At 46.5% G+C, this 12,977-nt stretch overlaps 1 protein-coding gene across 1 annotated transcript; it reads right to left on the reverse strand.

Moving 5' to 3' along the window:
• Nucleotides 1-6,373: 6,373 nt before the first annotated feature.
• On the reverse strand, nucleotides 6,374-7,480 carry LOC119332624 (nuclear transcription factor Y subunit B-8-like). The gene has a single exon (XM_037605787.1). The coding sequence runs from the start codon at nucleotides 7,478-7,480 to the stop codon at nucleotides 6,587-6,589; it is 894 nt and encodes a 297-aa protein (XP_037461684.1). The 3' UTR covers nucleotides 6,374-6,586.
• Nucleotides 7,481-12,977: the final 5,497 nt, after the last annotated feature.

Raw genomic sequence — 12,977 nt, forward strand, 5'->3', positions numbered from 1 at the left:
GCGACGGCGAGTGCTGGGGGCGGCAGCGCGCGTGTGAAGAAGAGAAAGAGAGAGAGGGGGGGCTGGGGCGCAGCCGTTAACGTTAGTGGGGCCCCCTCCCTCTTTGCCGTCCGCCCCCCTTTGTCGTCCGCTTATTTTCTCTTTGCCGTCTGCTAGCGGACAGCAAAGAGGGGGGCGTTAGGTTTTTTTTAAGCAGCTCGTCAGTGGGGCCCCTCCCTCTTTGCCGTCCGCTAGTTGATGGCAAAGAACTGGCTGATGGCATATTAGGTCTTTGCCATTAGCCAGTTCTTTGCCGTCTGCTTTTTGGTAGCTGATGGCAAAGAGCTTCTTTGCCATCCGCTAGCTGACGGCAAAGAGCTGGCAGATGGCAAAGTACCTGATTCCAGTAGTGGGTGCTGCTATGGCCGAAGAATCTTATTCGTCTGGAGCTGTCCGAGAGCACACCAATAACCACACATCAACGAGCATGTGCGGAGACCACCACCCCGCCTACGCAATTACCAGCTCTTGTAGTGCCGAGTGAGAGCGGCGGACAACGTGATGAAGGGGGTGCAATAGTACTGGCTGATGTAATCGGTCCTATAGAACAGAGAATGGATGATGAGACGGAGGTCGACCCTATGGGTTTTCACAATACAAACGCATATGACTGTGACATAGATATGATGAGTCAACCATATGACGAATCGGGCTATCAGCATGCTAATGAGGATATGGATGATATGCCCGGTCAGGAAGGTCGTTGGAAGGATTGCAAAAAGTCTCTCTTCATGAATTCCTCACACGACACGCCTGAAGATATCGCCTCAACACATGCTCAACTAGCCGGGGGTCGTACAGTGCTTAGCCCGAGAACCTTGGGGCAGGGGTTAAGGAAGGGTTTGGAAGGTGTGCCCAAGAAAAAGGAGAGGAAGAGATCGGGGAACATAACTGCCTCCAAACAAGCCAGAGCACAAAGAAGCTAGATGATGCATTCTGAAGAGCGTGTACCCATGAAAGGTGCGGCCATGTTCCATCTCACGGGCGAGCCGATGCTACCGCCGAAACCGCTGGAGGAACTATCAGGGGATCTCAGGAGACTGCACGACCATGTGTTGTCGACTGATAAAAGCCTACTAGCCTCAAAGGATCCAGGATATCCGACATACGCGGCTCGTGTGCCCGAGGGGAAGTGCTACGTCGATACACGGCCCGCGGAGGTGTTCTTCCTACGGTTTGACCGTATCTTTGAGAAGTTTCGGACAAGGCGGCTCGATTTTACAATCGTCCGCCTTTCTGCGCTACATATGAGCTCCTTCATGAAGAGTGAAGAAGTGTCGGAAATCTGTGTGGCGGATCCGTACTACATGCACGAGTCTTTCTTGAGTCTCGACGACTTTGAGCGTGAAACTGCTAGGGAGTACCTCCAAAATTTCATGGTACAGAATAAGGACCGGGAAGTTGTCCTCGTGCCTTATCGTCCAAAGTAAGTCAGTTTTGGACAACCCTTTCGTACATTTCAATCATTCCTTCTCTCTCATATGGGGAATAATTTGAGGTGTCTTTTCCCCGCAGCAACGGGCGCGCCATACTTATCGTTCTTTACCCTCAAGTCTCCCACACCGTGTATTTTGACCCTTCCAGAGACTACGAGAAAAAAGACTACACCCACATAATGAATATTCTAGATGATGCTCTCCAAGGCTTCAGCATTAGAGGTGGCCACATGCAGATCAAGAAACAAAGGAACAAGAAGATGGGTTTCGCGCATAAAACTAACTTCTCCTGCATCCATGTCCCAAAACCAAGCAAGAAGGATGGATTCTACATCGTCCATCTCATGATTCAGTTTAACACGGATCACCAAAAGCTTCGCATGAGAAGCAGACATGATGATCATATCCACAAGTGGCTAGAATCTCATGGATAAGCGGATTATAAACTTAGAGATGACTCCTTTCGCATCCAAAGCAACATTGCAACGATCATCATGAAAGAAGTCGTCGATGAGAAGGGGATGTTCCACCACGGCCCTATATCGTGAGCTGACGTCCGAACTCGCATAGGCATGCAACGTCTAGACCTCACGCCATTCAAGAAGCTAGGGTCCATCATCGATGATATGGAAGGATGGAACTTCTAGTGATTTATGATGCCAATGATGATGATATATGTCGGTTGAACTTGTATACTTTTTGTAGCCATGACACATTGTGATGTCCACGGTCCCTGCCGAACTTGCGTAACACTACTTTGTTAGTTTGCGTATGATGACCTGCGTACCTCTAGTTAATTAATTTGCGTACTATATGTTGCATCTAGTTGCTAACCCTTTCTTTTACGGTGTTGCTCTAGTATATTTTGTTGCATATATATGATTGTACATCCTCTTCATGAACATGCATCTCTAACAGGTACCTAGTTTCTTGATGGCGAGATGGAAGTGCTATGTCGTGTACAAAGGGAAGGTTCCGGGGGTGTACAATGAGTGGCATGAGTGTCAGGCGCAAGTGAATGGGTTCTCGGGCGCCAGTCATAAAGGCTTCAAAAGAAAACAAGAAGGAGAAGCTAGTTACTTGAGGTTCACGCTAGCGCAAGAGAGGACTCGTAACCGCCGCCTCATGTACTGCATAGTTCCGCTCTGACTCATAGTGATAGCTCTTCTCGCGTATACCTTTGTTTAGATGGATGATGTTGTAGTTGCAAGTATTCAAGACTTTCATGTATCGCTATTTTCGAGATGATGACAAGATACCACTTTGTGTTGGATGATGATTATAATGAGACTATTTGTATGTATATGCTATGATTACATTTGTGGTCTTGCAGTCATTTGTATGTGTATCATGATGACATTTGTATGTGCTAAAGATTCTTCTATAAAACCTGTTCAAATGCAAAACAAATATGCCGAAAAAACAAAAAACTACAAAAAATAGCAGTAGCGTGTGGTGAACAATTAGCAGCAGCGCGGTAGTAGCAGTAGCGCGCACAAGAGAAGCGCGCTATAGCTATTAGCAGTAGCGAGCTTCCATTAAGCGCGCTGCTGCTACACTTGTGTAGCAGTAGCGCTGGTGAGCACGCCCTACTGCTACGTGTTAGCGGTAGCACCTTATTAGTAGCGCCGGTCCCCGCGCTACTGATACACCTAAAACCCGTGTTGCTACTAGCCTTTTCCCTAGTAGTGCATGCTCCTAGCATGCTGAACATGGAACTTTCCCCTCTCTTTCATCTGTCCAGAAAATGCCTAACACCAGGAAAATCCCTTTGGATGTTTTCCCTCTCCGTCTTCAATGTGTAGTACCGTGTTAGTTCACCTCTAGCACCGCGTATTGCCATGTTATGCCTTTTGATGCCTTGTTTTCTCTGTATTTACTGTTTCTTCCCCCTCTTCTCTCCGGTAGACCCCGAGACTAATGCTCCCCCTGTGATCGACTACGTCGACGACGACACTTCTTCCTTTTCAGCAGAGCTTCCAGGCAAGCAAACCCCCCCCCCTTGAGCATTCTGATATCTCCCATTTCTTTCCCTCTCATGCTTGCATTAGAACTGCTATTGTTTTCTGTATGATCCTACTCTGATGCGTAGCCTGTTTTTGTTACCTGCTTATTGTTACCTTACCTGCTTATCCTAAACTGCTTAGTGTAGGTGGTTAGTGATCCACCAATGAGCCCCACCTTGTCCCAGTTGCCCTGCTTTATGTTCGATGACTCGATCAACATGATCCACGTCCAGGCACCGACACCGCACATCACCCCGTAGTTGTACGACTCTGCAGAGTTACCATCGAGTGCCGAGGGTGGAACCTCTTACATCACTCCTGATGAGACCTCCGTAGTGTAGCTCTTTGGTCATGGTCATCGAGGGTGATTTCCTCCTTAACCACTTCCGATACGGCTCTGTCGTGAAACCCCTCAAGTGTGAACCTCGAGGGTGGATCCTCTTACGTTCACCCTGCTGATTACATCGAGTGGAATTCACCAGGGGTGATTCCTCGGGTTTTCCCCTTGATGTTTGGACACACGGATACTTGGACTTTACAACTGTTACTTGGAAAGGCGGGTCGGCCCTGAGGGGTACCCGCGAGTGATGTGGAGACGGGTTGACCTGGAGGGTACCCGAGAGTTGAACACAAGGCGTGGCCGGGCATTCTTAGCCCTTGTCGCAAGTACTCGAGACGGGGCGACGGGGTCACATCTTTCATGAGTCTCTGCTCATGACCGCACTACCAACACACTAACAGTTTGGATATTTGATTCGAGGGGCCTTTGGCTTGATAGCACTAACCATCACGTGGGCATAGTATGGGCCTTCTGCGTCGTATACATCAGCCGAAGCTTAATAGACGCCGGCGACTGAGCGGCGCGTGCCGGGTTGGACTGCGTAAGCTCCTGCCTTGTTTAAGGAGCTAGGTCTGCTCACCGGCCGCGTACGCAACGTGCAGGAGTTTCCGGGGAGATGGCCCATGACCCCTGGGGGCATAGGCTTAGTCTGGCGTGCTGACCTCTCTATAAAGCCTAGGTCGGGTTGCGGCGTATTATTTGCCGAGGACAGGCATGACCCAGAAAAGTGTGTCCGGCCGGAGTTAATCGAGCGTGGAGGGTAAGTCGGTGCACCCCTGCAGGGAAGAAAACATCTATCAATAGCCTGTCCTACGGTAACGGACACTTGGAGTTGTATCCCGATCGATACAACTAGAACTGGATATTTGTGATGAGAAATGGATAGTATGGCTCTGGGATTTCTTTCTCGCAAGGGGGTCGAGAAAGGATCTCTGGGCGAGGTTGATAACACTACTACTACTTTACTTTATGCTACTGTTATCCCTTCTGATGCTGCATGATGCTTGAAGATGCTAGTCTTCGATAGGACTAGACTTTCCCCTCTATTTTTGGCATTTCTGCAGCCCAGTCCACATATACATCCTTCCTTTGATAATGTTGCATATGTAGTGTAGATCCTTGCTTGCGAGTACTTTGGATGAGTACTTGCGGTTGCTTTGCTCCTCCTTTTCCCCTTTTATTTCTTCTTGCTGGTTGTTGCAACCAGATGGTGGTGTCCAGGAGCCAGATACCACCTTTCATGACTGCTACTACCCCCGAGGGTGCCTACTACTATGTGAAGACCGTCGACGACCAGGAGTAGTTAGGAGGCTCCTAGGCAGGAGGCCTTGCCTTTTCGATCGATATTGATTTTGTGCTAGCCTTCTTAAGGAAAACTTGTTTAACTCATGTCTGTACTCAGATATTGTTGCTTCCGGTGACTCTTGTGTATTCGAGCTTATGTATTCGAGCCGTCGAGGCCCCTGGCTTGTAATATAAAGCTTGTATTATTTTAATTTGTGTCTAGAGTTGTGTTGTGATATCTTCCCGTGATTCCTTGATCTTGATCGTACACATTTGCGTGTATGATTAGTGTACGATTGAATCGAGGGCGTCACAGAAACTCTCTGGAAAAAAATGCAGTTTTTCATCGGATCATCAATTACGAGTAGCAAAGTAAGGAAAAACCAATTAAGCGATGATGACTTCAACAACAAAGAGTACATGAATTACTAGACAACAAACCCACATTAGGTAAGCAGTACGCACACACAAACCATGGCCGGGTCGACACGACATTTTTTTACAGCACACACGCCGCAGAAACTAACGCGCGCCGCCCACGCGGCTAGCCAGATTGGACGGGCTTGTCCTGCAATTCTTCTACTGCTGGCTTTGGCTCCGGCTCCCCCGTGCCTACATTCGGCACCGACACGTCGTTGGACAAGCTCTCCCCGTCGGCACAGACTCCTCCGTTGCTGCTACCTGCGCCGGCGCTCCTTCGCCGTAGTTGTACCTGTAGTATTGCTGGCCACGACACATATTGATGTGTTTTTCCCCTGCGTATGCACGTGCGGTTTCTGAAAGGGAAGTTGGTGCAAGTTTATCAATCATGTGCACGACGATGCCCTTTCCACCGCTCCACGCCAGCCTGCGGCACGCACCCCATCAGTACAACAAGTCAGACACTTCCCTTTCCAGCTATGCGCGCAAGATGTCACCACCGGCCAAAGGCTTCGAAGTACGTGTGCCGCTCCAAACTCATTCATGACCACTTTGCTAACCGACGCACATATGTATGTACATGTGGCGACAGAGCCAGAGATATAGATAGATAGATAGATAGATAGACAGATAGATAGATAGATAGATATAGAGAGAGTATGACTTCTGTTTAAGCGTGAGAGATCGTATGACCCATGAATATGACATATTCGTGACATCATACGAAGGTCTAATTTGCAACGCAAAATATTATGTACTACAGTGTGCATCACAATGATACAAAAGTCGGAAACCCTTTTGAAAACAAATGCGGTTTTTCACCCGGTCATCAATGATGAGTAGCTAAATTAAGCAAAAACAAATTAAACGACAATAACTTCAACAACAAAGAGTACATGAATTACTAGAGGACAATCCCACGTTAGATAAGCAGTACATGAATTACTAGAGGACAAGCCCACATTAGGTAAGCAGTACACACACACAAACCATGGCGGGATCGACACGGCAAATTATTACAGCACACAGGATGCAGAAGCTAAGGCACGCCACCCACGCGGCTAGCCAGATTGGACGGGCTTGTCCTGCGATTCTTCTGCTGCTGGCTCTGGCTCTGGCTCCTCCGTGCCCTCCCCCGGCGCCGGCACATCGTTGGACGAGCTCTCCTCGTCTCCAATGGCGGCTCCTCCGTTGCTGCTACCAGCGCCGTACGCTCCTTCCCCATACCCATACCCGTAGTATTGCTGGGTCATGACACGCTCTCCACCGAACACCTGGTACTGCCCGCCCACCTTGGCTCGCACGGGTGCCATTCCGACGGCGTACCCATGCACTGGAGCCCGGGGCCCATAGATGCCCCGCTGCATCTGAACCTGTAGCAGAGCCGGGGGAGCGTACACAGGCCGCTGCACCTGATTCTGAACCTGCACCGGAGCCGGGGGAGCATACACGGGCCGCTGCATCTGATTCTGAACCTGCACCGAAGCTGGGGGCGCGTACATCGGGCGCTGAGCCTGCAGCGGCACGGTGTGGATCACGGGCCGGGCCACGCGCGGAGGCGCACTCGTCATGGCGCGGCTGTCGCCTGCAGCGGCACGACCTGTCCCCGCCTCGGGGTCGCGCATGCGGTGCAGGAAGACGCTGAGGGGCACGACGTAGTCGTCGAAGCCGAGGCGGTTTAGGGCCCACATGATGTCTTCGGCGTTGACGGTCTTGCGGTGCTGCATGCGGCACCGTTCATTGGCCTCGCCGGTGACGAAGCTGATGAACTCTGACACGCATTCCTGGATCGCTTCCTTGGCGTCGTCGGAGATCTTGGCGTGGGCAGGGAGCGCGCGGCGCATGATGCGGATCACGTTTGCGTTTGGCATCAGCCGGTCCTGCTCCCGCCCCACCGGCGTCGCCTGGGTAGGCGCCGGCGCCACTGGTCCGTTGGGGACGCCGTCGTTCTCCATGGTTAGGGCTAGGCAAGGTCCAATGCAGGTAGTCGCACTTGGCTTTAGGGCAATGCTTCTGATCGAGTTGCTTCAGTGTGTTAAATAGGCTGAGATAGGTATTAGGTGCTGCCTTAGCTGTCCTTTGTGTTGCAGATCAAACGACAAGTGTCCATTGAGTGGTTCTGGCGAAGACATGTACTCATGCATGAGGCTATTAATCAGAGGAAAACGATAAATCATACATATATGTATAAATGTGATCTCGTCCCCTCCACGTAGGATTGAAACTGTTGGTGGATTTGAAACTGAAATGGCACATTAAGGGCATGGGCTACGGAGGCTATAGCAAATGCTGGTCTCATCCCCTCCACGTAGGATTGCACTGGTGAAGCAATCGCTGCATGTGATTGTCCTTGTTCATCCACTCATGCAACAAGCAGGTTTCCCTCCCTTTTTCCTTTCGCTCATGCTTTCCGCGGCCAAGCAGCAGCGCCTTCTGCAGGCGACTCTGACATGCTGCGAAGCCACCGTCCCTCACACCCGAGTCTACGTGGCCTGCGGGGCAGCTAGTTGGGGCGACGTATTGTACGTGCCCTAAACACAAAGCAACAAAGCTGCAACGTAATGACAACCAAATCAATGGCGGCACAGGATTTTGGAGAAGGATATCCAGAACAAGAAAACCAATGAAACTACAAGCACGAAAGAGATTGAATCTGTAATTTGCAAGTAAAAAGAGAGTGAATGTAAAGTAAACCTATAAAATTACAAAATTTTAATAAAATTATAAGCAAATGAATATTCTGTAGAGATGTGTGTAGTAATGTCAAAAATATATAATAGAAGTGAAAGAGAGAAAAAAAAAGAAACAATACCAAGAGAAAAGTACATGAAAAAAAGTTACGAAATAAGCTGAAATAAAATGCTAGGAGGAGATACTGAATTAAACCAAGACCTCTTACTTCGATGCATAAGAAACAACTCACTAAGCTACTGTAATCCCCCTATTTTGAATTTTTCTTCTTAATTATATCATGCCTACGAGACAAGGTGATATTAACATATTAAAGTTTGCTTACCAATATATTTTGATATTTAGCTGAATACCTATGAATTATGATTGGATTGCTCCTGAGTCAAATGGAAACGAGTAGTATCAGCGATCTCACACACCGCGGAGCTTCAAAAAAATATGGGTAGGTGCAATCCAATCTCCGCGGTGTGTGAGATCGCACATTATCTTGAGATTGACGAAGTCTCGACAGACGCCTACGTAGTTGACGAGAACGTCTCCTCTCACTTAATGCACATTGCCAGAACTTGTCAGTCTCATGAGCCACTTTGGTAGCCCCTCTCTTGACTTTGGTTAGATTGAAATTCAATAGTAGTCCAGAGATTCCGAGCACCTCTATCTTCAAACGAACCAAAGTGGATCCGCTCAAAGAGTGATTAGAAAAAATCCGATGAGCAAACATGTAATCAATCATCGAAGTAATAGGATGGTCCAAAGTGAGAGCGATGTAAAGTCCCACCAGGCATAGACGCAACTCAACCACTTCATCCTAGGTTGAAACCAAGATCTTGCCCTCAGAGCCTCTTGCCATAACTCCCGGGCTAGCCAACTGGACATTTTTAGCAACAAAGGTAGCATCCACATCTAAGTTAGTGCAACAATCGATCGGAGGTGGCTCCCACAACAGACTTCTAGAAGTTGGTTTGTCACCAAGTTGCTACGGAACACCAGTGATTTGTCTTTAAATTCAAGTACTGAAGAAGGCATGGTAAAACTCAGAAAAAAGGACCAATAGTTGTCCAAAATATTAACGGATGCCATGATAGACGCATTTCCTCTCCAAAAATAACATCATTCCTTAAGGTCCAGGCCCTCCAGAATATAAATAAAATCTTGGAATGAGTGGAAGTATCAACTCTGTCCACTAAGACCAACAACCGATCCACACTTGAATTCATGAAAACATACTCATATGGGAAATTCCAAATGTTTCAGAGACCCAAGCGTAAAGTGCACACCTTCATACAAGTTACTATGACATGAAAAAGATACTCTTCGGTAGAATCACATATGAAACACACCCCACAGGTGTTTTTCCAATGCTTCTTTCTATTAACATGTACAATGAGATTGTTCGACACTCGCCAAGCAAAGACTCAAATTTCTATGGCACATTAGCCTTCAACACAAGACTCCACATCTTCCTTTCCCCATACATCGCTGCTATACCATAACGGATGAATACCCAATATTTTGGACGTGCTGGAACGTGAAATTACCTTAGCTTGCTAAGATATAAGCTTGTGTAGATTTTCAAAAAGTGCATTTTTGTCTTGTGCTTCAAACTTTTTTTGAGAAAATGGTGAGTAGGCAACAGATATGTCTCAAACGTATTTATATATTTTTTATTGTTTCATGCTATATTTATGTCATTGTGGTATAGCTTTGACACAAATTTCTCAGTGCCATTTATTGTTTTTGAAGTTTCCATGAAAATCATTTTTTTGGGACAAAAAAAATCCAGAAAAAATCAGCGGAAATATGAAGTCTAGACGCTTCAAGGAAGCTCCAACATAGGGCAGGGTGGCACACAAGGGACCCACGCACCAGGAGGGAGCGCGTGTGGTGGGCTCATGTGGGCCCGCTTAACCTCCGATCCACCACCTCTCAGTCCCTGAGCCATTATATACCTTCGAAACCCTTCATTATTTCTAAACCCGAATTTTTTGCCACCGCACACCTCTATTTTTCATGATCCAATATAGAGGCCTTTTTCGGTACTCTGACGAAGGGGAAATTGTTCACGGTGGCCATCTCCATCAACATGAAGGCCGTCATGATCACGCGTGAGTAGTTCTGTTTGGACTATGGTTCCATAACAGTAGCTAGATGGTTCCCTCTCTCTTGCTTCTCAATACATCTCATGAGCTCCCCTACATGATTGCGATCCATCTAATGTAATCTGTTGGTGTGTTTGTCGGGATATGATGAATTGTCGTTTTATGATCAAATTTATTCATGAATCTTTTTTAGATATATTTGGTTTCTTTGCTAAATAATTCTTATTCCTATATGCTCTCCGATCTATTCTTCTTTGTTTGGCCAAGTTTGGGGTTTGATCTTGAAGAGGGAGCTGTGTATGATAGTTGGCTTCAACTATGCAAGTAAGCTACCAAAGTGATAAAAAGTGGAAAAGTCTTGTATCGTGTTGTTGCCACTAGGGATAAAAATATGCTTGTGTAGTTGCCCATTGAACACATAGTGAAGACAATATATCATCTACTTCATGTCATCATACGCAGTGCAATAATCTGGTTTTACTTAATACTTTAAGATGCATGCTGGATAGCAGTCTTGCATGGATTATTAGTTATATATAGATACAGTTGGATAAAAGTCTATAGATCTACGAACGTGATGGCATCAGTGTTCACACATAGTACATTTCATTGTTGGATCTTGGCATGGCTATGTGAATCGAGAGAGGTGGAAGGAATATGAATCATGGAACCACATGCAATAATTAACATAGTTGTGAATTTGATGATTGAATGGGAGTAGACACATTCAACTCTCATGAGAGTGCCAACTCCAGCTCAACGTGAGCGGTGGCTCCCGACCGGGAACAGCTAGATCAAAGCTAATGAGGATGGTGCACTATCCTGTTTTGGGAAGAAGGGGGAGTTGTGTGGTGCTGAGATACCACAGTGGAGTGTTTTGGGCAGGCGTGTGTCATTTTTTTTCCTGTCAGCATATGTGGAACCCCGAGCGGACAAAGGTTTTGTCGTGTCATACGGAGGATCTCTTCATTTAGTGAGATTTTTAGCACCAACATGTTGTCATGCGATGACACATATACCTCTGTGTTGTTGCTTCTATCCTATCACGACAAAGTTGCTTGCATGCATTTATTGTGTGTGCTACCTCTTGAGCACTGTGTTGGTTTTCCCTTAAAGAGGAAAGGGTGATGCAGCAAAGTAGAGTAAGTATTTCTCTCAATTTTTGAGAACCAAGGTATCAATACAGTAGGAGACTACACGCAATTCCCTCGTACCTACACAAGCAAATAAGAACCTCGCAACCAACGCGATAAAGGGGTTGTCAATCCCTTCACGGTCACTGATATCTGATAGAGATAATAATAATAGGATAAATATTTTTGGTATTTTTATGATATAGATTGAAAGTAAAGATTGCAAAGTAAAATAGATTGGAAACTTGTATGATAAAAGATAGACCCGGGGGCCATAGGTTTCACTGGTGGCTTCTCTCAAGATAGCATAAGTATTACGGTGGGTGAACAAATTACTGTCGAGCAATTGATAGAAAAGTGCATAATTATGAGAATATCTCGGCATGATCATGTATATAGGCATCACGTCCGCGACAAGTAGACCGAAATAATTCTGCATCTACTACTATTACTCCACACATCGACCGCTATCCAGCGTGCATCTAGAGTATTAAGTTCATAAGAACAGAGTAACACATTAGGCAAGATGACATGATTTAGAGGGATAAACACAAGCAATATGATATAAACCCCATCTTTTTATCCTCGATGGCAACAAGACAATACGCACCTTGATGCCCCTGCTGTCACTAGGAAAGGACACCGCAAGATTGAACCCAAAGCTAAGCACTTCTCCCATTGCAAGAAAGATCAATCTAGTAGGCAAAACCAAACTGATAATTCGAGGAGACTTGCAAAGATAACCAATCATACATAAAAGATTTCAGAGAAGAATCAAATATTGTTCCTAGATAAACTTGAGCATAAACCCACAATTCATCGGATCCTGACAAACACACCGCAAAAAGAGTTACATCAAATAGATCTCCAAGAAGATCGAGGAGAACATTGTATTGAGATCCAAAGAGAGAGAAGAAGTCATCTGGCTAATAACTATGGACCTGAAGGTCTGTAGTAAACTACTCCCACATCATCGGAAAGGCTATGGTGTTGATGTAGAAGCCCTCCGTGATCGATTCCCCCTCAGGCGGAGCTCCGAAAAAGGCCCCAAGATGGGATCTCTTGGGTACAGAAGGTTGCGGCGGTGGAAATCGGGTTTCGTGGTGCTCCTGGATGTTTTCGGGTTATATGGATATATATAGGAGGAAGAAGTAGGTCGGTGGAGCTGTGAGGGGCCCACGAGGGTGGGGGCGCCCAGGGGGGCATGCATGCCTGCCTACCTCGTGGCTCCCTCGTTTCTTTCTTGACGTCCACTCGAAGTCCCCTGAATCACGTTTGTTCCAAAAATATCTCTCCCAAAGGTTTCATTCCGTTTGGATTCCGTTTGATATTCCTTTTCTGTGGAACACTGAAATAGGCAAAAAAATAGCAATTTGCACTGGGCCTTGGGTTAGTAGGTTAGTCCCAAAAAGAATGTAACAATGTATAAATAAGCCCACTAACATCCAAAACAGATAATATAATAGCATGGAACAATAAAAATTATAGATACGTTGGATACGTATCAAGCATCCCCAAGCTTAATTCAT

Source organism: Triticum dicoccoides, chromosome 7A (genome assembly GCF_002162155.2).
Source record: "Triticum dicoccoides isolate Atlit2015 ecotype Zavitan chromosome 7A, WEW_v2.0, whole genome shotgun sequence".
Classification (NCBI taxonomy): domain Eukaryota; kingdom Viridiplantae; phylum Streptophyta; class Magnoliopsida; order Poales; family Poaceae; genus Triticum; species Triticum dicoccoides.